The sequence below is a fragment of the Salvelinus fontinalis genome, chromosome 3, assembly GCF_029448725.1.
Source record: "Salvelinus fontinalis isolate EN_2023a chromosome 3, ASM2944872v1, whole genome shotgun sequence".
In the NCBI taxonomy this organism is placed as follows: Eukaryota; Metazoa; Chordata; class Actinopteri; order Salmoniformes; family Salmonidae; genus Salvelinus; species Salvelinus fontinalis.
Genome location: NC_074667.1, coordinates 4,860,278 through 4,884,125, shown reverse-complemented (window position 1 = coordinate 4,884,125; position 23,848 = coordinate 4,860,278). Strand labels below are relative to the sequence as shown.

The 23,848-nt window shown below is 44.2% G+C and overlaps 2 protein-coding genes and 1 non-coding gene across 9 annotated transcripts; all 3 read right to left on the bottom strand.

The window, feature by feature from the left end:
- Positions 1 to 1,005: 1,005 nt before the first annotated feature.
- LOC129836316 (40S ribosomal protein SA-like) lies at positions 1,006 to 5,682 on the bottom strand. The gene is made up of 8 exons (XM_055902335.1): positions 5,569 to 5,682; positions 4,418 to 4,589; positions 3,709 to 3,827; positions 3,038 to 3,283; positions 2,362 to 2,490; positions 1,649 to 1,835; positions 1,469 to 1,513; positions 1,006 to 1,173 (listed from the first exon to the last, which is right to left on the bottom strand). Exons 1-8 carry the CDS (start codon positions 5,680 to 5,682, stop codon positions 1,079 to 1,081), a joined length of 1,107 nt encoding a protein of 368 aa, XP_055758310.1. The 3' UTR covers positions 1,006 to 1,078.
- LOC129851663 (small nucleolar RNA SNORA62/SNORA6 family) lies at positions 3,371 to 3,512 on the bottom strand. The gene has a single exon (XR_008759030.1). It is a non-coding gene; the product is annotated as a small nucleolar RNA SNORA62/SNORA6 family (small nucleolar RNA).
- A 944-nt stretch (positions 5,683 to 6,626) lies between the features above and the next one.
- LOC129836289 (mitochondrial glycine transporter B) lies at positions 6,627 to 23,655 on the bottom strand. Of its 7 annotated transcripts, XM_055902279.1 has the most exons (10): positions 23,468 to 23,655; positions 23,076 to 23,150; positions 22,773 to 22,880; positions 21,271 to 21,362; positions 19,094 to 19,218; positions 14,760 to 14,844; positions 12,320 to 12,502; positions 10,915 to 11,083; positions 10,302 to 10,465; positions 6,627 to 10,082 (listed from the first exon to the last, which is right to left on the bottom strand). In XM_055902279.1, exons 4-10 carry the CDS (start codon positions 21,322 to 21,324, stop codon positions 9,960 to 9,962), a joined length of 903 nt encoding a protein of 300 aa, XP_055758254.1. In that variant the 5' UTR covers positions 21,325 to 21,362; positions 22,773 to 22,880; positions 23,076 to 23,150; positions 23,468 to 23,655; the 3' UTR covers positions 6,627 to 9,959. The 7 variants fall into 7 exon arrangements, with proteins under 7 accessions (XP_055758254.1, XP_055758236.1, XP_055758245.1 ...); XM_055902261.1 differs by having other exon boundaries at positions 23,071 to 23,655; XM_055902270.1 differs by having other exon boundaries at positions 22,773 to 22,901; positions 23,076 to 23,655.
- Between the last annotated feature and the right edge of the window lie 193 nt (positions 23,656 to 23,848).

The window sequence follows — 23,848 nt, the reverse complement described above, 5'->3', positions numbered from 1 at the left end:
TGGCCTGGGCCTGATTGGTGTCACACTTTCCCCCCCACCCCTATCAAAAACACCTGATTCAAACTAATTGCATTTTTAAGTGTTGATTGGTGTCTCGTGTGTTCGCTGGGGCAAAAGTGTGACATCAATCAGGTGTTGCCAAAGCCTGCTATATATATATACACTGCTCAAAAAAATAAAGGGAACACTTAAACAACACAATGTAATTCCAAGTCAATCACACTTCTGTGAAATCAAACTGTCCACTTAGGAAGCAACACTGACAATAAATTTCACATGCTGTTGTGCAAATGGAATAGACAAAAGGTGGAAATTATAGGCAATTAGTAAGACACCCCCAAAAAAGGAATGGTTCGGCAGGTGGTGACCACACACCACTTCTCAGTTCCTATGCTTCCTGGCTGATGTTTTGGTCACTTTTGAATGCTGGCGGTGCTTTCACTCTAGTGGTAGCATGAGACGGAGTCTACAACCCACACAAGTGGCTCAGGTAGTGCAGTTCATCCAGGATGGCACATCAATGCGAGCTGTGGCAAAAAGGTTTGCTGTGTCTGTCAGCGTAGTGTCCAGAGCATGGAGGTGCTACCAGGAGACAGGCCAGTACATCAGGAGATGTGGAGGAGGGCAACAACCCAGCAGCAGGACCGCTACCTCCGCCTTTGTGCAAGGAGGTGCACTGCCAGAGCCCTGCAAAATGACCTCCAACAGGCCACAAATGTGCATAAATTATATTCAAGAAACAAAATGGGTCTTCATCGTTCAAGTCCAAAAATGGATGCAGCAAGGATTCTATCTTTAAATATCAATTGTAAACTGAACAGTCACTATAATATTTTAATGGATTTCTGATTTATTTGTATACATTGTGACTCCGTGGTTGTGTTGAAGGCCAAACTGAAGACACCACAAGAGTAGATGACAGATTGACATAGAATTTAATGTGAAAACCCAATATAATAAACCCATGTATTTGTAATTGGCCTCATCACAAGAAAAAGAGACAAGTTTAAAAACAATAAGCCAAGTTTATTGACAGTCACTGTTTAAAGCACAGCTTTTGACTCTTGATTGAGACCACTTAGGACCAATCAGCGGAGGCACCACCCCACTCAGTAGCCTGGGCGGTGGGGGCAGCGGACCAATCCTCTGTGGCGGGCTGGGCACTCCAATCCTCTGTTGGAAGACAATCATGCGTGTGAGAGAATACAATCAAACCATTTATTGTACAGACAAATTGTGTTTCTCCCGACAGGATCCACAGTGAGGATTTGAGGCTTCACTACAGGTTTATGAGAGAACTACTGAATGCACCAATTTGTAAGTCGCTCTGGATAAGAGCGTCTGCTAAATGACTTAAATGTAAATGTAAATGTAACTATTCTACCCCTCTGTGTTGGTCATATAGGACATTTTAGGTCCTAGATGGGCAAAAAAGGGGCAATACTAATGTACTTTCAGTAGATCTTACCAGCAAAGCCTTCAGCTGCAGCTGGGGCCTTGGAAGGTGCAGCGGCTGAAAAGGAGAATTAAACAAAGTTTGAGTCAAATGTAGCCATTTTGGTAGCCATTTTGTTTTGTGATTGTCTAAATGTGCTACTCCATCCACCTTTGCATTTGTGGCCTCCACTCCTGTGTATTCATCACTTACCCTCGGTGAAGCTCTTACCCTCAATGCCAGCAGGGAACTGCTGGATGGGCACAGAGGGCACTGCCACTCCCTCGGACCAGTCGGCCACCTCGGGCTGGGCAAAGTCGGCCGTGGGGGCGGTCCACTCGCCCTGGAACTCGTCCTTGCCAACAGCCTTCTCGGCCGCGGCCTGCTCCTCCTTCTCAATCTGGAACGGGACGAAGAGGTTAGAAGTTAGGGATGCGACGTCACAATTTGCGAGAGCGCTCAGGTAAGCAGGCATATAGATTCTTAGCGCAAGCATACAACAAGCCAACACCACACCAGAAGCATATTTTGCTTCAAGTTGTTCCATCACTGATTGAGATAGGTCAGTTACGGTTTCAGACTGCCATCTCACCCACAGTGATGGTTTTACTATTCCCTTCCAACGACAACTCACCCAGTCACTGACCGGACAACGCAAGTGCTTTTTAGAAGGGGAATGTGCATTCGAGGTCTCCAAACTCCATTCCTGAATAGCTACATGGTGAGCAGGCTTTTGTTCCAGTCCAGCACCAACACATCTAATTCAATTAATCGTGGTCCAGACAGAGGCCCATGATTAGTTAAGTTGTATCAAACAATTAGTGCAAGGCAAGAACAAAAGCCCCAAACACACAGCTCTCCAGTCAGATTTGAAAACCCCTGGTATAAACAGTGCGTGAACCATAGTGTCCCAGTATGTCAGTTACCTCCTCTGGATCTCTGTAGAAGTAGAGATCAGGCATGACCTCCCAGGGGTGTTCCCTGGAGATGGTGCCCCTCATCCGCAGCACCTCCCTGGACAGCATCCACCACATCAGACCAACGGAGTGGTGGCCCTGGAACACATCATACAACAGTCAGTTAGACCTAGGGTTGTATACTAAGTCAATGACGATTATATGCACCGGCAACAGTCAGTCATACAGAGGCACGAAGGCCACCAACAGAATTGATCAATCTAAACTAGTAGAATTTGTTAGTGGATAAACTGATACCCAGAAAAAACATGACTACATGGGAGGGCATCTTCAACTACTGACGAGGAAGTAGAAAAGAAACGCCCTAGGTAGTAAGAGTCATGGTTGTGGCTCAGGTCACTATCAAACTCCAGTCATGGGGCAGTAGCCCTACTGATGTTAGCGAAAACCCGGCCAGATCACTCTGGCACACTTCCGACACCTGAACACAGACATCAGACCGTGTCAGGCTTTAATTGTGTGCTGCATATTTCCATCAGTTGACCAAGATATCAGCGGAAGTTACCATCTACTCTTTCACTGAGGAAACACCATTGGGGCCAAAACTGATATGATAGGCTGTTCAAGTCATATAAAAATGTAAGACCACGAGAACATACATCTGTAGTCTATGGCCTGTCTGTACCTTGTTGTTGCAGGGGATGGCGATGTCCACGTATCTCAGGGGAGAGTCAGTGTTGCACATGGCGATAGTGGGGATGTTGACGTAGGAGGCCTCAGTCAGGGGTTGGTGGTCGGCACGGGGGTCTGTCACGATCAGGAGGCGGGGCTCACGGAAAGCAGCCTGGATCTGATTGGTGAAGGTTCCGGGGGTAAAACGACCGTGGAAGGTGGTGGCGCCGGTGGCGGATGCAAACTTCAGCACAGCCCTCTGGTTGGAGGAAAACGGGGAGTGGAGTTAGTGGATTGGCAGGTGACCCAGTCAAGAATATAACTTAACAGTAATTTAGTATGTTTTGGGTGTGGCTCAGGTCACTATCAAACTCCAGTCATTGGGCAGCAGCCCTACTGATGTTAGCGAAAACCCGGCCGGATCACTCTGGCACACTTCCGACACCTGAACACAGACATCACAGTGCCAGGCTTTAATTGTGTGCCGTTTAGCTAGTCACCCACAATTACATCAGGCCAACTGAGCTGACCAAAGTAATGTTCATTAGGGCACACCAGTAAATAATATAGTATAGATAGTACCTCTCCTCTTTCGACCGTTGACTTCCATTTTGCATCTCCTGAATATAACCCAGGAGAAACTCTGGGCCCTCATGTCAGGTGAGCTAGCAGTGGGGGTCTCACCTGTCCAGTGTTCCTGGAGGAGATGACGCAGACATCAGCTGGGTTCTCAATGGCCACGATGGCACGAGCAGCCAGCAGCAGCTTCTCCCATGTCTTCTTCAGGTTGATAATGTATACACCTGATGGGACAACCAGATACATTATTTACATGTTGATTCCCGACATGCATACAGCCATAATGTCTATACACATGCTAGCCTTTCTCAGGACAATCAATGAAGAAAAAGACTGTACCGGTTAAAACTGACTGAGGACTGGTGTTTCACCCACATTGAGCTCATTTTTTACTGGATAAGTGTTTGAGCGAGAGAAAAACATTCAATATTAGGAAGAGATGTTCCATCACTGATTGAGATAGGTCAGTTACGGTTTCAGACTGCCATCTCACCCACAGTGATGGTTTTACTATTTCCTTCCAACGACAACTCACCCAGTCACTGACCGGACAACGCAAGTGCTTTTAGAAGGGGAATGTGTATTTCAGAGGTCTCCCAACTCTGATCCTATAAACTTGTGTGCAGACTATTGTTCCAGCCCAGCACCTGATTCAGTGTATCATGTCAAGACCACAAATAGTTGAATTACGTATGATAATGCAGGGCTGGAAGAAATGCATTCACATCCTCCCCAGTCAAAATATGTACGAGTTCAGAAAGTCTTCAGATCATAAAGTGACAAATAACCAGGGATCTCATATTCCTCCACTCACCATCACTCTTTCTCTTGTACGTGTAGTGCTCCATCTGGAAGTCCATGTTGGTACCTCCCAGGTGGGTCCCGGCTGCCAGGAACTTGAGCACATCCTCCTCCTTCATCTGCAGCACATCCAGACCTCCGGACATCGTGACCACTTTTCCTAAGTTACGAGTTATGTGGAAAAGCTGCAGGGGAAAAAAAGCCAGGTGAGATGTTGCACAAAGGTAGGGAAGCAGAGAATGGTTGCATTTGGAACTGAGGGGTCCTTGTGGCTCAGGTCACTATCAAACTCCAGTCATGGGGCAGCAGCCCTACTGATGTTAGCGAAAACCCGGCCGGATCACTCTGGCACACTTCCGACACCTGAACACAGACATCAGACTGTGTCAGGCTTTAATTGTGTGCTGAACAAACTGTCAAAGCTGCAATGCTTATAATTATTTAGTGTACTTATACAGGCACTTGCAACAGGGACTTGGCATCCGTTTCTAAATACAGAATTTACAATTATTAAATCAAAATATTGTTGCAGTTCCTTATGAATGACATCTGATCTCTGAGTGATGATCGGCATGAGCATGTGGGGAAGAGGGGCGGCAGGTAAGTGGTTAGAGAGTTGGGCCAGTGAAAGGTTGCTGGATCTTATCCCTGAGCCGATAAGGGGCCCCTGAACAAGGCAGTAAACCCACTGTTCCCTGGTAGGCCGTCATTGTAAATAATAATTAGTTCTTAACTGACTTGCCAAGTTAAAGGTTAAATAAAAAAGTGGTGTTGTAAGCAGCAAGTTTACTCCACTAACCCCAATTAGATGCAATATTGCTGACCAATTTATATCAATAAATACAATATTGCAAATGAGCATTACATTACATGTGTGAAACTAGTCTAACTTAATTTATGGATGTTGGCTACTTCAGTTATTAGTATCCAACTTCTTCAATGGATTTCACGAGCACGCATGGCTAACTAGCTACTAGTGCTAAGGTTAGTAGTAGCTACATGGCTTCTGGCCTAGCTGTCTAACATGTAATTCGCTATTTACAGCGGTTGTATTTATACGGATATGGGAAACATTCAGACACAATTCCATTATAGTTCGTAACAAGGCGTTAATATTGGTCTCCGCAACTTTCACCTCAAGAAAATATAAAATTGTTATCTCACCACGAGACAACGCCGTATGGAGTTCTGTACCTCACGGTAAAAGAGAAAGAGAAACGGAAGTGACGTATCTATATACTGTAAATTCCACCAATCATCTTCCATTTCCTTTTCCATGATTAGTGTAGAAGGTCGATAGATGGTAGTCAAATCATTTGAGACGAAAGTGCTATGAGAAAGGGCATAAATTGTGATGGGAAGCAGTTGTTACTTCAAATTCAGTTAAATTTATAAATAAATACTGTAAAGTTATTGCCAAGAGATCATGCCTTCACCCCATATAGTAATGGTTGATTGAACGGCTTTATAGTCTATTTATGTCAGTAAAATTATAGGTTGCCATTTTGAGGTACTTATATCTGAATATTTTGATGCCATTTCAATTAAAACGTTATCCAATTTGGTAATGTTCAAAGGGAATATATATATGGTCTGTGCTGTTAGAGAATACTTGCCAAAGAGGTAATTTAAGAATACGTTTACCTGACCTCAGTCTTAGTGACTGTGTCCTTGTGCATATCAGCATGTGTCATCACACTCTGATTATTTCCCCCCTCTCTCCACATCAGGGAAAGTCAGTTGTGGGGCTATCTAGTGCAGTGCCTGTCTCTTCCTCAGGACACATGGACCCCGGATTTCTGAGGACATGAGCTGTAGCCTGTCACTGTCTGTTATGTCAATGTGGTGTTGCTTTGGAGAGACCAACGGGCTATACAACAAATTAGGATCAATGAGTTAGCCAGCTAACTTTGATAAGCAACCAGAAATAACTATTGATCTTCTGGTTCATTATAAAAGCTAAACTTAGATGTGTGTTCATTTGTTGAATCAATTAGATCATGCCCATCTCATGCTTGTTTAAATAAATAAAAAATTAACTTGACTATTTAGGCAGGTTTGCTGGTTAACTCCTTGATCAGCGTTGTAGTCACCCCATGGTACTGAGGTTTGAGCCTGAAAATACAGCAGCTCAAGGTAAAGAGACCCACAAAGCATGATAACATGATGAACCAATGTTGAAGTTAATCTAGGCAAAGATTGAATCAAATAAACACCAGGAATTGTACAAAAATGGGGGGAATTTTATTCACTTAAAAACAAAACAGGCACAGCATCGGTCTGAGCAAACTCACATGCACAGACAAAATATTGACAATAATAACAGACAATATACAGTGTAAAGTCACAATATCAAGGACAATAGTGATAGCGATGATAATCGCCAAGGCAAAAATGTTACGGCACAGAACAATTTGGTGTTAAGAGTTGTTACTGTGTTACGACAACACAAACACACAGACAAGGGCTGAAGAGCTACCAATTCTCAAGAAACGTCAATCACCCCAGTCCTTTTACCTGCCGCTAAGGGGCTTGAATGAATAAATGAATATGCATTGAATTCTAAAGTGCATTCACTGACTGGCATTGAGCTAGGGTTAACTCAGTGATCCCCTCTCAATGACTCAAACTACTCAGCGCCCAGTTTATTAGGTACACCCCGTTCACGAAAATGGTTCGCTCCTACAGACAGTGAGTCACGTGGCCGTGGCTTGCTATAAAAAGCAGGCAGACAGGCATCGAGGCATTTAGTTACCAGTCGATTGAACGTTAGAATGAGAAAAACGAGTAACCTATGCGACTTTGAGCGTGGTATGAACGCTGGTGCCAGGCGCGCCGGTTCCAGTATCTCGGAAACGGTCGGCCTCCTGGTCTTTTCGCTCACGACAGTGTCTAGGGTTTACAGAGAATGGTGCGACAAACGAAAAACATCCAGTAAGCGGCCGTCCTGTGGGTGAAAACAGCTTGTTAATGAAAGGTCGAAGGAGAATGGCAAGAATCGTGCAAGCTAACGGGAAGGCCACAAACAGGCAAATAATGTCGGGGAACGGCATTTCGAAATGCACAAATCATCTAGCCTAGTCTAGGATGGGCTATTGCAACAGACAACCACACCGGCGTCCACTCCTATCAGTTATAAACAAGCGGTTCCAGTGGACACGTGCTCTCCAACACTGGACAACTGAGGAGTGGAAAAACATTGCCTTGTCCGACGAATCCAGGTTCCTGTTCCTGAGTCAGGATTTGGCATAAACAGCATGAGTCCATTTCCCCATCCAGGCTGGTGGCGGTGGTGTCATGGTGTGGGTAAAGTTTTCCTGGCGCACGTTAGGTCCCTTGATAGCAATTGAGCAATGTTTCCACGCCCCAAAGAATTCAGTCAGTTCTGGAAGCAAAGGGGGTCCGACCCGGTACTAGATGGATGTACCTAATAAACTGGCCACTGAGTGTATATTGAAGCTATGTTATGTCATTTTCATTTGTGTGTGTAAAAAGCAAAAACAGTTGGCAAACAGTGATTGTAGTGATGGTATTGGATTTAAATCAGTTTCTCTCAGCCATCTCTGGTCCTCGAAGCTTCAGGCTCTATAGACTGAGTATTCCAAACATTAAGAACACCCTCCTAATACTGAGTAGCGCTCACTTAGTGTATATTTTGAATCTGTAACAATACTTTTCAATATAACACATCTCTTTAAAAATGTTCAAAAATAATACCCATGACATGGCACACTGAACACTGTGTGTTAAAAAAATATACACGTGTATGGGCTTCCAAAAATGAACTACTCAAAATACTGAATACATAGGCCTATTTATTTACAAAACTAATAACAGAGACCATCCAGGACCATGGCTGTGCATCACTGATATGGATTCCTATATTTAGCTGGGTAGTGTACATTAGTGCACACCGTAGCAAAATGTTTTGCATTGAAAAACAAAAACATTTTACATTTCATATAGGACAAGATCAGCTAGTCCCTCCGTTTTGCTTTCTTTTCGTGACTACTCAATCCAGCCCATGTAATACAGTGATGCTGAAGCTGCATGTTCATGATAGCGATGTTGACTATTGTCTCATAATGCCACAGCCCCAAAGAGTTGCATTGTCTGGGTTCCAATGGCATTGACAAGAGCCAATTATCCATCTATGGCTCTGGGATTGACTATCATTACTGGTTAGATAAAGCACATCTGGTCTACAACACTGCAACCAGAATGGAATGCACTAGAAATGAGATCAAAGTTGAATTGGGTACAGAGAACACCTGCTGTACACTATTTTAATATGGCTAAGTATGCCAATGCCAAGTTGCTAGTAGCTAATTGTGCAGTTGCAGTATAGAAAATATCAGCCTAGTCTTTTGCTACAATGCACAGCAATATTGTCTTGATTGTCCAAGCTAGTAAGAAATATTTTAGTCAGTCAATAAATATCGTATTTCCTTCAGTCAGTCGACAGGTCACAATAATCACTGTGCTGTTATAATGTATTCTGCCGGTCATTTGTAAATATGTGGCATGGTTATGGCACTGGGTTGCTTTGTCCAGTCCACTACACTTTTAGCCAGCAGAAAACCTCTTGCTGAGGTAATTCAATCAAAGCTGCTGTTTCGTCTTGGGAGTGGGAGTGTTAGAGACACCTAGATGTTAGTCACAGTCATTCATAGTCATAGGAAAGTGGGTGACAGTCGGCGAAAGTCTCTGTCACTGGAGTGGTATCCAGAGCTAAACCACAGTGGTCGTAGTCTGAGAGTCTCCCCCATAGAAATATAATTAGATCATTCTCTATGGTCTCCCCAGTCTGAGGGTCTCCCCCATAGAAATATAATTATATAATTCTCTATGGTCTCTCCAGTCTGAGAGGGTCTCCCCCATATAAATATAATTATATAATTCTCTATGGTCTCTCCAGTCTGAGGGTCTCCCCCATAGAAATATAATTATATAATTCTCTATGGTCTCTCCAGTCTGAGAGGGTCTCCCCCATATAAATATAATTATATAATTCTCTATGGTCTCTCCAGTCTGAGAGGGTCTCCCCCATAGAAATATAACTAGATCATTCTCTATGGTCTCCCCAGTCTGAGAGGGTCTCCCCCATAGAAATATAACTAGATCATTCTCTATGGTCTCCCCAGTCTGAGAGGGTCTCCCCCATAGAAATGTAATTAAATAGATCCCTATGGTCTCCCCCATAGAAATAGATAGTTCTCTATGGTCTCCACACTCAGAGGGATCAGTTCAGTTCTCAGCAGAAGGGGATGTCATTTAAGGTCAGGGTTGACAATGTAAGGACAGACATCAAACATTCACAATCACTCTCATAAACATCAACATGTAAAACACACACACACCTTTCACTCTTCCATGCCACCGACACCCACCTCTTTTTCTTTCCCAAGCTAGTTGCAGTGATAAACAGTCCCTACACCTCCTCTCTCTCCTTCCTTCTCATCCTCCTCACTTTCATCCCCTTCAAACTGCTGCTTTGTATAAAAACAAGTCCCCACGTCATTCTTCTATTATCAGTTCCTCCCTGTCTCCTCTCCTCAGGACTTGAGTCCCATGCGGGCCATCAGCTGTTCGTAGACGGTCCAGGCCATGGCTGCCATCAGAGTCCTCCTCAGAGAGCGTGGCACAGCCCCACGGAAGAAACCCCTCAGACCATGCTCCTGAAGGAGAGAGAAGAGGAGAGTTCAATCACTGTTCAGTTGGTAAAAAACAACTTTTGGAGGAACATTTACATTCAATAAGAAGTGCTTCAAATCCATAGCTATATCTCATGGATTAAAATACCCTCAGAATAGGAAAAATTGGAAGACCAAGAATGGTACCTTAAACATAGGAAATGAATCATGTAGTGTATATTTTCATTAAGATTCAGGCCTCACCGTATAGATGTAGCGAATGGCATCCTTAGTGGTCCAGTGGGCGGGGCTGACCTGGATGTGAGTCTTGACCACGTCGGCTGGCTGGGTGACCACAGAGGCCAGGACTCCAGCCATCACCCCACAGCCAAAGTTCCCCAACGGGGCATAGGGCGACGAGCTCACCTCTGAGGGAAGAGACGGCACAGAGAATGTCAGACCTACACGGGCACTAACAGAAAATACATCGTCAGGTAGCCTAGTGGTTAAAGCGTTGGACTAGTAACCGAAAGGTTGCAAGATCGAATCCCCGAGCTGACAAGGTAAAAAAATATGTTGTTCTGCTCCTGAACAAGGCAGTTAACCCACTGTTCCTAGGCCGTCATTGTAAATAAGAATTTGTTCTTAACTGACTTGCCTAGTAAAATAAAATAAGCATGTCATTATTCTGGATTACTTGGAATTCAGTGCAAACAATACCCCACATGGCGTTTAATAGCTGTTTACACTAACAGACACCAATGTAAAGAAATCCTGCTGAAGTAACACACTTGACTATTCAGTGTGTCGGTGTGACATTTTGTAGTCTCTCACTCGCCCTCTTCCCCTCCTCTCACATAGAGTGTGTTTCTCTTACCCGGTGGCAGGGACCTCTTGGCCTGGCTGTAGAACATGACGTAGATGCCAGAGAAGGGGGCGTCTCGGAGCAGTGTGGCCGTCAGCCCGGAGAACAGAGCCCTGGGCCCCTCCGTCTCACACACACTCTTCAGAGCTCCCAGGACGCTCACGTAGTTGTACCGTCCGCTCTGCGAAACACACACAGTAATACACCCCATTATACACTACATCCACAGTAGATCACGTAGTTGTACCGTCCGCTCTGCAAAACACACACAGTAATACACCCCATTATACACTACAACCACAGTAGATCACGTAGTTATACCGTCCACTCTGGAATACCTACAGATTACCACGAGGGTTGGGGTCGGTTCCATTTCAATGGACTGAATTGAAAAGGAATTGACCCCAACGCTGAATACAGCGGAGGACGGCTCATAGTAATGACCGGAATGGAGTCAATGGAATGGTATCAAACACAAGGTTTTCATCTGTTTGATACCTTCCCATTCACTCCATTCCAGCCATTATTATGAGCCGTCCTCCCCTCAGCAACCTCCACTGATTGAATACTAACTCAATACACAACATTACACACAACTACTAGCAACATTTAAACACTAAACCAGATAGATATCCAGCACCACTGGAAACCAACGGAGCGCCATTAATAAACAGATGACACATCGTAGTCATACAGATGAGGAAACTAGCAGGCGACATTGTTACATTAAACATTTGTAGTCGTGACACATCCTCTATGCACAGCTAGATGCTCGGTCCTTATAAAACCAACACGACAGAATTTATTCAATAGAAGCGTTTAGTTCCCAAGGCAATCAGCTCTCCTATCAGATAACCTTCTCTCTCTCTGCTCTCTCTCCTCTCTTTTCCCTTTATCTCCTCCTTCTCTCTCTCTCTCTCTCTCTCTCTCTGCGGCAGCAGGCTGCTAATTCTACCATCCTCCTCTCTAATTCTACCTTCCAGCTCCAGCCCACAGACACCAGAAATATCCCAGCCTATCTGCTAGTGCTTGTTCTATGCTATTACTGAACCACCAACTCCTCCCCTTTCTCCTTTGTTTACTTCCTGACTTCATTCTCCCTTTCCTCTCACACACATTCTGATTCTGAACCATTCCTCATCTTAATTCATTCATCCTTCCACCCCTTCTTCCATCCATTCATGCTTATCTTCCTCCTAATCCATCCTAAACATACATGGCTGTAGCAACCCTCACCTCATCCTTGCTCCTCTCTCTCCACCTCCACCATTGCCTCAAAGTCTTTTTCCATCATCATATAGCTGTAACAACCTCTCGCCCACTCAACCATGCCTTAATCCCAGCTCCTTCCCCTCTCCATCTCTCCATCTTTTATTTTAGTCCATTCCCATTCACAACACCGAGAAGAAGCTCTCACCTCGAAGCGTGTCTTGATGACGGTGACAGGCAGCATGCAAACCCCAGCCACGGCCCTGGCCCCGGCCCCCAGCAGCACAGCCTCCCCAGCGTTAGGGGCCCGGCCCTCCTGGAAGTAGTGCTGCTTCAGTGAGTAGAAAGTAGAGAAGTAGATCCCTACGCCTGGTATACAGCGCACAAACGACTGGAGAGAGAGAGAGGGGAGAGAGAGAGAGTGTGTGAGGACAGAGAGAGAGAGAGGAGGGTGAGAGAGGGGAGAGAGTGGGAGAGAGAGAGAGAGGAGGGTGAGAGAGAAAGGTCAATATTTAGTTTGTAGCTGAATTCTTCTTTAAGGTAGAAACAATGGCGAAGTGGATAAAGATGTTGGGACTCAGATATGACATCCACTGAGTTTTTAGACGACGGAGCGCGACATGGTTCAGCAACAATAAATCAGCACAATCAACTTTTGGGTTTTCAAATTGCTGCCATCTTGGGGCTAGAATTGGAATAATGTATACTGTGCTAATGAGGACATGATAAAAGAGTCAAGGAGAGCAATGTACAATTCGGTGAAATGCGCAAACGAGGCATTTGTGACAGTTGTAGTCGGAAGTGTACATACACCTTAGCCAAATACATTTAAACTCAGTTTTTCACAATTCCTGACATTTAATCCCAGTAAAAAATCCCCGTCTTCAGTCAGTTAGGATCACCACTTTATTTTAAGAATGTGAAACGTCAGAATAATAGCAGAGAGAATTTTTTCTTTCAGCTTTTCTTTCTTTCATCACATTCCCAGTGGGTCAGAAGTTTACATACACTCAATTAGTACTTGGTAGCATTGCCTTTAAATTGTTTAACTTGGGTCAAACGTTTCGGGTAGCCTTCAACAAGCTTTCCACAATAAATTGGGTGAAATTTGGCCCATTCCTCCTGACAGAGCTGGTATAACTGAGTCATGTTTGTAGGCCTCCTTGCTCGCACATGCTTTTTCGGTTCTGCCCACAAATTGTCTATAGGATTGAGGTCAGGGCTTTGTGATGGCCACTCCAATACCTTGACTATGTTGTCCTTAAGCCATTTTGCCACAACTTTGGAAGTATGCTTGGGGTCATTGTCCATTTGGAAGACCCATTTGCGACCAAGCTTTAACTTCCTGACTGATGTCTTGAGATGTTGCTTCAATATATCCACATAATTTTTCTCCCTCATGATGCCATCTATTTTGTGAAGTGCACCAGTCCCTCCTGCAGCAAAGCACCCCCACAACATGATGCTGCCACCCCCATAATTCACGGTTGGGATGGTATTCTTCGGCTTGCAAGCATCCCCCTTTTTCCTCCAAACATAACAATGGTCATTATGGCCAAACAGTTCTATTTTTGTTTCATCAGACCAGAGGACATGTCTCCAAAAAGTACGATCTTTGTCCCCATGTGCAGTTGCAAACTGTAGTCTGGCTTTTTTATGGCGGTTTTGGAGCAGTGGCTTCTTTCTTGCTGAGCGACCTTTCAGGTTATGTCGATATAGGACTTGTTTTACTGTGGATATAGATACTTTTGTACTTGTTTCCTCCAGCATCTTCACAAGGTCCTTTGCTGATGTTCTGAGATTGATTTGCACTTTTCGCACCAAAGTACATTCATCTCTAGGAGACAGAACGCGTCTCCTTCCTGAGCGGTATGACGGCTGCGTGGTCCCATGGTGTTTATACTTGCGTACTATCGTTTGTACAGATGATGAACGTGGTACCTTCAGACATTTGGAAATTGCTCCCAAGGATGAACCAGACTTGTGGAGGTCTACAATTTATTTTCTGAGGTCTTGGCTGATTTCTTCTGATTTTCCCATGATGTCAAGCAAAGAGGCACTGAGTCTGAAGGTAGGCCTTGAAATACATCCACAGGTACACCTTCAATTTACTCAAATGATGTCAATTAGCCTATCAAAAGCTTCTAAAGCCATGACATCATTTTCTGGAATTTTCCAAGCTGTTTAAAGGCACAGTCAATTTAGTGTATGTAAACTTCTGACCCACTGGAATTGTGATAAAGTGAATTATAAGTGAAAAAATCTGTCTGTAAACAATTGTTGGAAAATTACTTGTGTCCTAACCGACTTGCCAAAACTATGGTTTGTTAACAAGACATTTGTGGAGTTGGTGAAAAACAAGTTTTAATGACTACAACCTAAGTGTATGTAAACTTCTGACTTCAACTGTACATGGGGCCGCCATCTTTATGCACCTCTGCTATTGTTCACACAAAAGAAAACAGTTGTAAAAAAAGTCCTGTCGTTTTTGGAGTGACGTGATGTACTAAGAAAGTCTGGTTCTTAGAACAAGATTAACTAACCAAAGTGATACACTAAGCCAGACTTTGTACACACACTGTGTTAAAACAGGGAAAGTAAACCACAAGATGAACAGGGAAGCCAGACTGTTTCGATTAGACTCTCACCGGTGACACTCCCTTCCACAGGCCCAGGAAGCTCTCTGTCCGAATGACCTGGATAAGCACCGTCATCATCCCCACTTTAGGAGCTCTGAGACAGGAGATAAATAAATGGTTACACACACACACACACACACACACATTAAGCTAAGAGACTGGATACCTGAAAATAAGCGAAAGCCTACAAAGACAGATTCACCTGTAGATATGTTCCCAAAACGTCTTTGGAGGTCAATTCTAGTGAGGAGTTATTAGCATGGAAGTGTGTCTAATTAGCATATATGGGTCAAATGAGGGGATTCAAACTGTCTGAAAGCTACTGAAGAGGGATTCTACACTGCAGTGTGTGTGTGTGTGTCTCTGCGTGTTTGTATCGGTGTTTATGCAAGTATACATGCGCGCGTGTGTGTACCTGTGTGTCTCTGGCTCTTTCTGTGTACGTGTGTCCTACAGACTAGAGCTGGGACAAGAAACCAAAAAATGACCGACACTGACATTTCATACCGAAGCAATTTTGCAAATGCATTTATGAAAGCAAAACGGCATAGAGAAAAGCATCACGCTGCCGGAGCACAACACTTTCATCTATGCTGTTTCATTTGAGCCAATCAGAGCCCTGTTCTATCCCAAGCTTCCAACACCTGCTGTTGGCAGTTCCCCTAAGTGATGTTGCGAGTGGCCTCGTTCATTAGTGATGTTGCGAGTAGCTTCGTTCATTAGCGGGGTCAAATGAACGGAGACAAAAACTGCCGTCCCAGAAATCCAAGAACAATTGCTGCCAAATAAGGACGTTGTGTCAGTTGTTTGGGCCTATTTTGGTTTTCAACCTAGTGACATTGAGCAGAGTGAGGCGATGTGCTTGAACTGTCGCACAACTATAGCAACCACTCGAGGTAACACCAACAACTGTTTCCACCATTTGAAACACAGGCATGTAATAGAGCATGACGAATGCATGGCGAAAAAGAATTAGGCAGAGGTCAACAAGTGTCATGACTAGGGCTGTCATGAAATGCTGTCAGTGGGTGATTGTGATGCAATTAACTGCCTGACTAAAGGTAATTGACTGTTAATTAACATAAACGTGTTTAGCATTTCTGGCTACCACGCATAGCCTACAAGACACTGATGCAGACCTTTGTACAAGCCACTGATGCAGACCTTTGGAACATCTACATTTTAAGTCCAATAAATCCATTTAATATTGCTTACAGCATTACAATAAAACCATAGTTTATTTTAGGCAGGTCTAAAGAAACATGAGGTGAAGAAAATGTAGCCTATTTCAGAAGAACACAGTGATTTAAAGGGACAATGAAGGGCTGCGTACTGGCCATTAGCAGAAGTTAGCAAGTTTGGTTGGCTATCAGCGGCATCAGAGCGCAGTTTTGGAGCCTCGTTACCGTGACTCAACGGTCATGTGGAATTTGACTGCGGTCATGACTCATGACTGCCGGTGTGGCGGTAATATGGTCACTATAACAGCCTTAGTCATGACAAGAGCAGTGCCCAGGGACAACAACCCAATAAGGAATCGTTTGCACACACAACTTACTATGCAACACACACTAACCGATGGAATGAAATTACAGATGGCATAACGTGCCACATCGCAAAAGAAGATGGTTCACAATCTGGACAAGAAATACAATGTCATGGCAAAATAGCATCGGAGCTGAAACGGGTGTAGTGCAGTATTTCGCAACAATCAATCAATCAATCAAGTTTATTTTATATAGCCCTTCGTACATCAGCTAATATCTCGAAGTGCTGTACAGAAACACAGCCTAAAACCCCAAACAGCAAGCAATGCAGGTGTAGAAGCTCCCTAGAAAGGCCAAAACCTAGGAAGAAACCTAGAGAGGAACCAGGCTATCAGGGGTGGCCAGTCCTCTTCTGGCTGTGCCGGGTGGAGATTATAACAGAACATGGCCAAGATGTTCAAAATGTTCATAAATGACAAGCATGGTCAAATAATAATCAGGAATAAATGTCAGTTGGCTTTTCATAGCCGATAATTAAGAGTTGAAAACAACAACTGCTATGTGATCCAGTAGGACGGTGAAGCCCTACATGTCGTTGACACTGCACTACATCGAAGCTATGAATTGAGCAGGCGCTTTATCAAGTATAGGACGGTTATTTGTCTTTTCTAAGTCGCCTTTCTCATAGGCCTGCAATTTCAGAGTTTTCATCCTAAAAGCTTTGTTGTTCCAATATACATACATTATGTTGTTGATCCATTGTCCTAAAAATGCTAACCTAATGTAAAAAGTGTTACTGTATGCAGGAGGCATAGATATAGCTCTCATTTAGGACACACAGGGCCTGGCCATGTGCATACCATGGTACTAGCCAAGTACAGTTCAGATGGTTTTGAAGAAGCAATAATAATAACACACACACAGATACTCAATCAGACACATCTGTCTCAAAGCCACCTAAATAGTCTCCATCATCCTTCCATTGCGCTCTCTCTCTCTCTCTCTCTCTCTCTCTCTCTCTCTCTCTCTCTCTCTCTCTCTCTCTCTCTCTCTCTCTCTCTCTCTCTCTCTCTCTCTCTCTCTCTCTCTCTCTCTCTCTCTCTCTCTCTCTCTCTCTCTCTCTCTCTCTCTCTCTCTCTCTCTCTCTCTGTCTGTCTGTCTGTCTGTCTGTCTGTCTGTCTGTCTGTCTGTCTGTCTGTCTGTCTGTCTGTCTCTTTCTCTCTCTCTCTCTCTCTCTCTCTCTCTGCTGTCCCTACTGTAACCCAACAGTACAGTATCCTCACAGAGGGAAGGATGGAATGAGCCTTGGCAGCCCCCCAGGCACGTGCGTCATCCTGCCAAGCTCTCTCTCTCTCTCTGTGTGTCTCTGTCTCAGGTCAAATGGTTTGTGTCATATGACTCCCATCACTGTACACTGTCTGTGGCATCATGCTGCTTTGTGGTGAAAAATCAATTACACTTTTCAACATAGGGGCACTGTTCATGGTGCAGGCGAGGGGTGGAGTGGAAGGGGGGTCGTGTGTGTGTGTGTGTGTGTGTGAGGGTGTTTCTCCCCTGCTGGGGCACGACACATGAAACAAATATGCCAAGGCTGACTGACAGCCATAGTGATGTGTCGCAGGGATGGGGATGAGTATTGGGGGACGGGAAACTGATCCTAGATCTGTACCTAGAGGAAACTTCACTCTGGAGCGCTATATTGAGGAAGCAGGAAGAAAAGGAAGCACAATGTTTACAACTGTCAGAAAACAAGTCAAAGGCTTTTTACTTCCTCCTCATTTCAGCAGTCGTTCTGTACGCCCCTGTGGGCTGTATTGATAAAGTGTCTCAGAGTAGGAGCGCTGATCTAGGATCAGGTCCCCCCCTTTCATCTTATTCATTATGATCTAAAAGGCCAAACTGATCCTAGATACGCCCTCTTAGTTTGAGACGCTTTATGAATACTGATCCACTTCCCTAGAGCATTGTTCTCCCAGTCCCAGTCCTTCATGGTAGCACAACAATACAGATCACATGCATCAGGAACCACTGGATTAAGAAGGAGAATACACCATGTGAAAAGTATCTACTACCACACATTACCTGTCCACTCAGACTTTCTGAGAAAGCATCCAAATGAATCAAATCGAGTTTGATTGGTCACATACACATATTTAGCAGATGTTATTGCGGGTGTAGCGAAATGCTAGAGGCCCCGTTTATCACAGAAAAAGATTTATGAAGTCAAATGTACTTCTTCCCCAATCAACAACAAAAAATAAAATAAAAATCTAAATCTAATTTTATTTGTCACATACACATGGTTAGCAGATGTTAATGCGAGTGTAGCGAAATGCTTGTGCTTCTAGTTCCGACAATGCAGTAATAACCAACAAGTAATCTAACCTAACATAACTAAGATTCCATCAGACAGGAGCTAGGGTCTGTCATGGGATAAGCAGTATATCACCATTATAACTAAATTGGATTACTGGGTGAGTGAGTATTTTCATGCTTGTCAGAAGTGTTCTTTTTGTGGTTCCCCAGTTCCCTACTGTCTCCTCTAGATTGTCTGTATTGGTGAGGACTGGCAATGAGTTAGCTGAAGCTGAAGCTGCGCATCAGGTGCTTGTAGTCTGTTTAAAATACAGGTCCTGTCGCAGCGTTACATCATCTTTTAAACGCTGGATCACCTGGTAACCAAATAACTTTGGATAATATATTATGGCCATTTCCTTGACACAGTGTAAATAGGGTGCAAATGGAGAGTAACTGTGCACCTCCCCAAATAATAATTGATCATAATTGAATCGCAAAAAATGTGTCAATTTATGGCGATATGGATTTGTGTCCAAATTGCCGAGCTCCACTACATACCCAGGCTTCATGTTGTTCTGCAGGGTCTGCAGGCGCGTCTTGACCAGGTCCAGAGGCTGGAAGAGCAGCGTGGAACAGGTGCCGCTCAAGGAGCCACACATGAAGGCCTTGAGAGCTGGATGCGCCTGGGTGGGGGGGGGGGCATGGAGAGAGAGCGAGATGGGAGGAGAGAAGAGGGTGAGAAAAAGAAAGCGGGGGATAAGCACAGTTCCACATGTCGTTTTATGTGTGACTGATGCTACATACACGGGCATGCAGGAAGGCAATACAGCTTACACCCGCAGATACAACAAATTACAACGGCAGCCACAGAACACAGGCGAGGGCCCACACATCCAGTGGTAATGGAGATGCGTGCTGACAGTCGACACACAACCAGTGGTGATGGAGATGCGTGCTGACAGTCGACACACAGAGGAGCCGTCATGGCGAATCACACGGAGACTCAGCGCTATCATTATTCACACGTCTGATGGACAAACATGGAGGGGAGAGATGTACACAGACAAACGTTAAATACAGCTCGAGACGGAGGGATAAATGGGACACACACTGATAAATACCAACACACAGGCGCACGTACATACATACATACACCATTGCACTGCACACTCATCTGGACAAAAGGAATGTGTATGTGAGGATGCTGTTCATCGACTACAGCTCAGCCTTCAATACCATAGTGCCCTATGAACTCATTACAAAGCTCACGGCCCTGGGTCTGAACTCCTGCCTATGCAACTGGGTCCTGGACTTCCTGACGGGCCGCCCCCAGGTGGTGAAGGTAGGCAACATTACGTGCTCGACACTGATTCTCAACACTGGGGGCCCACAAGGGTGCGTCCTCAGGCCCCCCCTGTATTCTCTGTATGGCCTCACACAGTTCCAAGTCAATCATCAAGTTTGCTGACAACACAACAGTAGTAGGCCTGGTTACCAACAACGACGACGAGATGGCCTACAGGCAGGAGGTAGGCACTCTGACGGCATGGTGCCTGGTAAACAACCTCTCCCTCAACGCCAGCAAAACAAAGGAGCTGATTGTGGGCTTCCGTAGGAACCAGGTTGAACAGCCCCCATCCTCATCAACAGGACCGCGTGGAGACGGTCAAGAACTTCAAATTCCTCTGTGTAGACATCTTAGAAAAGCTAAAATAGTCAATTCACACGGACACCGTGGTGAAGGCGGCAGAACAACTTCAGGAGGCTGAAGAAATTGGGTCTCTCCCAGAGGGCCCTCAGTGTTCTACAGGAGCACCAACGAGAGCATACTGTCGGGCTGTATCGCAGCCTGGTACGGCAACTCCACTGCCTCTGACCGTAAGGCACTTCCTGCAGCCAAACGCACCACTGGGTGCACACTGTCTGCCCTCCAGGACATCTACAACACCAGGTGTTGCAGGAAGACCAAGAAGATCATCAGGGACCTCAGCCACCATAGCCACGGCTGGTTACCGCTGGTTCTATCACTCAGACGCGGGCAGTACAGGAGCATCATGGCGAAAACTGGCCAATAGTTCCTACCGCCAGACCATCAGGCTGCTGAATAGCTACCACTAGTCAACTTCCTACTACCACCTCCCCCTGCTACTCCCCCTATGGACATTTCCTCCCCACCCCAATGACATTCATCACTGTTGCAGTTGTTAATATGTATATTCTTATTATTATTTATATTGTTTTATTTCACACCCCCTCAACAGTCTTTAGTCAGTCTACTGCTTCTCCCTATGTTCACCCCCTCAACAGTCTTTAGTCAGCCTCAAAAGACATGTATTTATTCATCACTGCTACAGTTATGTATATAGTGCTATTTCTATTGTTGTTTTTTTATAAAAATGTTCATTGTTTTATTTCACTTAGTCCTGCTGCAGATGTTCACTGTACCCTCCAATCACACCTGCAACCCTGTACATGTGAATTTTAAACACTCAATCTGAAACACACATGGACACACAAACATATATACACACACACTCACAGATGACACAAACGGACACAGACATATAGTATAGATGCTGACAGGCGGATGATGCCGGATCTCAAATACTGTAATCATGGTGATTAACAATTACTTTTAAAAGCATGTAGACACAACTGCACAACAGCATAGCATGAAAACGCATCCACACTGGCACTTGACAGTAACACACATACACACTGGCTATCCTCCCTACCTTTCCCAAGATGCTTGAGGATTTGCCTCCTTGAGAATCCTGTTTCTGTTGCATGTCTCCCTCTTTCACCTCTCTCCCTCTCTGTGCTGCTGCTACGAACAGCATATTACAAAATAAGCCATCTCCATCTCTCGCTTCCCTCTCTCTCAATCTAACACACAATGGTTTGCTGCTGCTACCTCTCTTCTCGCCCCCACCCACAGGCTTCTAAATTGGTTTCTCTCTCTCTCAATTGCTCGTTGATTCGCACATACACATGCATATACACAACAGAATTGCGCTGCTCTCTCTCCTCTCCTCCCCTCGCTTTCTGACAAATTTTGTCTCTATGAAATGATGTATGAGTCATGCAGTGGCTGTGTCTCTGTGTGTGATTTAGACTGTGTGTGTGTGAGAGTCTGTCTGTCATCTCTGTGTGTGTGTGTGTGTGTGTGACACTAAATATGGGTCACTGAGAATTGGATGGTGGTGGGAATCTGTTTATGCAAATGAATGTGTGACTTTCAGCCTGTGTGCACTACACTGTCTTCCCCAGGCCAGGATGACATAACCAATGTAATATTCTACTACACTAATTTTACAATGTTTGCACAGAAAATACAACTTTCTCAGTCTTTGGCAGCCTCCTTTACCACGACGTCACGGGCTTAGGCTCACAACCCATTATTCGCATCATTACAAAAAAATATGTCCTATTTTTCTAAAGAATGCCATGGCAACAGACAACTATGACCAATGAGAGGCTGCCTGTAGAACATAAAAGGGTATTGGGCCTCACCTCCGTGCACTTTGGACGATTTCAACTCCATACTTCTGGAGAATATAGTCAAATCTTGCCCATGACCGCAGGTATTCAAACCAAATCTTTGCAGAAAACAAATTTAGCTAACAGAATGATGGTTTGTGCCATCATTCTGTTACCAAACATTGGATCTGCAATGTTCAAGTAAATGTGTTTTAGTAACATTTTCTGTGGAAATTGTTAGAAGTAGTCCTTGTGCAGAGAGTTGTACGGTTTGTTTAACTTTGCAATCATTTGGTTTGAATTTGACATACATTTTAAAGCTGCAATATGTAACTTTTTGGGTGAAGACCAAATTCACAGAAATTGAGTTATAGTTCTGTCATTCTCATTGAAAGCAAGACTAAGAAGTAGATCTGCTCTATGTGCGTTATTTCTATGCTTCCTGTCCTTAATATTTCGTTTTTTCGTCTTACATTTGTACACCAACTACAAACATCTGAAAAAATGTTTGGTTATAGAAAATATATTTCACAGCGGTTTATATGGTACTTTTGTCATAACTTAAATTAGGAGAACTATTAGATTTTTAGCAACCAGGAAATGGCGGAGCGTTTTCTGCATCTTTAATTAAAGTGAATATTCTGAGACTCAGTATCACTCTGTCAGTCAGGTTAGCTCGCTCGTATAGTAACAAAGACAATGCCTGTGGACTACATAGTGTTCATGTATACATTTGTAGCTAACGTTACTAACTTACCAGTGCCAACTCCATTTTTGATGATGCAGTGGATGAATCCAGAAAGAGCGATTCGTGCGCCTCCTTCCCTTCTCTTGCCGTCTTGTCGCTGTTTGTTTACAGCCCCAACTACAGTGAGGGGGTTAATAGCTATACCAATTACATACGCACGTCAACATAATGATGCAATGTTTTGCAGAGACTCGCTACAGCTATTCAACTATAAAAAGGACTACATCAGGTCAAACTGAATACGTTAGCTACCTTTTTAGCTATTGAAAAGGTGGTCAAATATCATGCACACGGCACGTAAACATACCTTACCTGGCTTTAAAGCGCTTTGAAGTTAGCTAGGGATCGATTATTAATTTCAAAGACAGTCATTTTGCCGGTGACAGGCTACAAGAAACAAGTCGTCATTACACCAACTAGCGAACTGTTAGCTGAACAAAAAGTTAGACCTAGTAAGCGCGGACCTTTCAGTAATACTATAATGGTGTTTAGCTCAAATAAATACTCAGTTTAATCGTTAGGTAGCTAGCAAACTGTCTCAGCAAGCTAGCCAACGTTAGCTGTCCTGTCTTTGCAAAAGTAGTTGGCTGGCTTTGTACTAAAACGTTTGACTGCTCACAGCAACCAACGTGTATTCATCTTCTACTTAGTAAAATATAATTCACTAGATTTAAAACGTAGACTATGCAGTTGCTGCCATCCACCTTGTTTCTTGCTGTCAATGACAATGTTTGTCAGCGTCGGGAAATGTCAAACCTGTAGTGCGTGCGTAGTGAGATCAGCAATTTCCCCCCACGTCGCCCCAAGCCCTTCTCTACCCCGTACCAGTCGGGGCCAACCGGTTTCATCTCGCTTTCCACTGCAAAATATACAGTGGGAGGGGAGCATAGGCAATATTTCTAGTTACAGTATACTCTTTGAACCCTCTGGTGGTGTATACTCTTTGAACCCTCTTTTGAACCCTCTGGTGGTGTACTTGAGGACTGCATGTGTAAATACTGTAGCTAATTTGTGGTATCGCTCCTTCGTTTAAAACTTCTGTTTATTCCGTTAGTGAAAATTAGTATTGATGCAGTGAAAGTATT

Excerpts from the sequence above, each read along its gene's own strand:
- LOC129836289 (XM_055902240.1), bottom strand. The coding sequence starts at position 21,375 with ATGCTGTTCGTAGCAGCAGCACAGAGAGGGAGAGAGGTGAAAGAGGGA. Across the intron at positions 19,219-21,270 it reads CCTCAAGCATCTTGGGAAAG|GCGCATCCAGCTCTCAAGGC; the intron begins GTAGGGAGGATA and ends CCCCCCACCCAG. Across the intron at positions 10,083-10,301 it reads CCATTCGCTACATCTATACG|GAGCATGGTCTGAGGGGTTT; the intron begins GTGAGGCCTGAA and ends TCTCTCCTTCAG.
- LOC129836316 (XM_055902335.1), bottom strand. The coding sequence starts at position 5,682 with ATGGAAAAGGAAATGGAAGATGATTGGTGGAATTTACAGTATATAGAT. Across the intron at positions 1,514-1,648 it reads GGGTAAGAGCTTCACCGAGG|CCGCTGCACCTTCCAAGGCC; the intron begins GTAAGTGATGAA and ends TCTCCTTTTCAG. Across the intron at positions 1,174-1,468 it reads TGCAGCTGAAGGCTTTGCTG|AGGATTGGAGTGCCCAGCCC; the intron begins GTAAGATCTACT and ends GTCTTCCAACAG.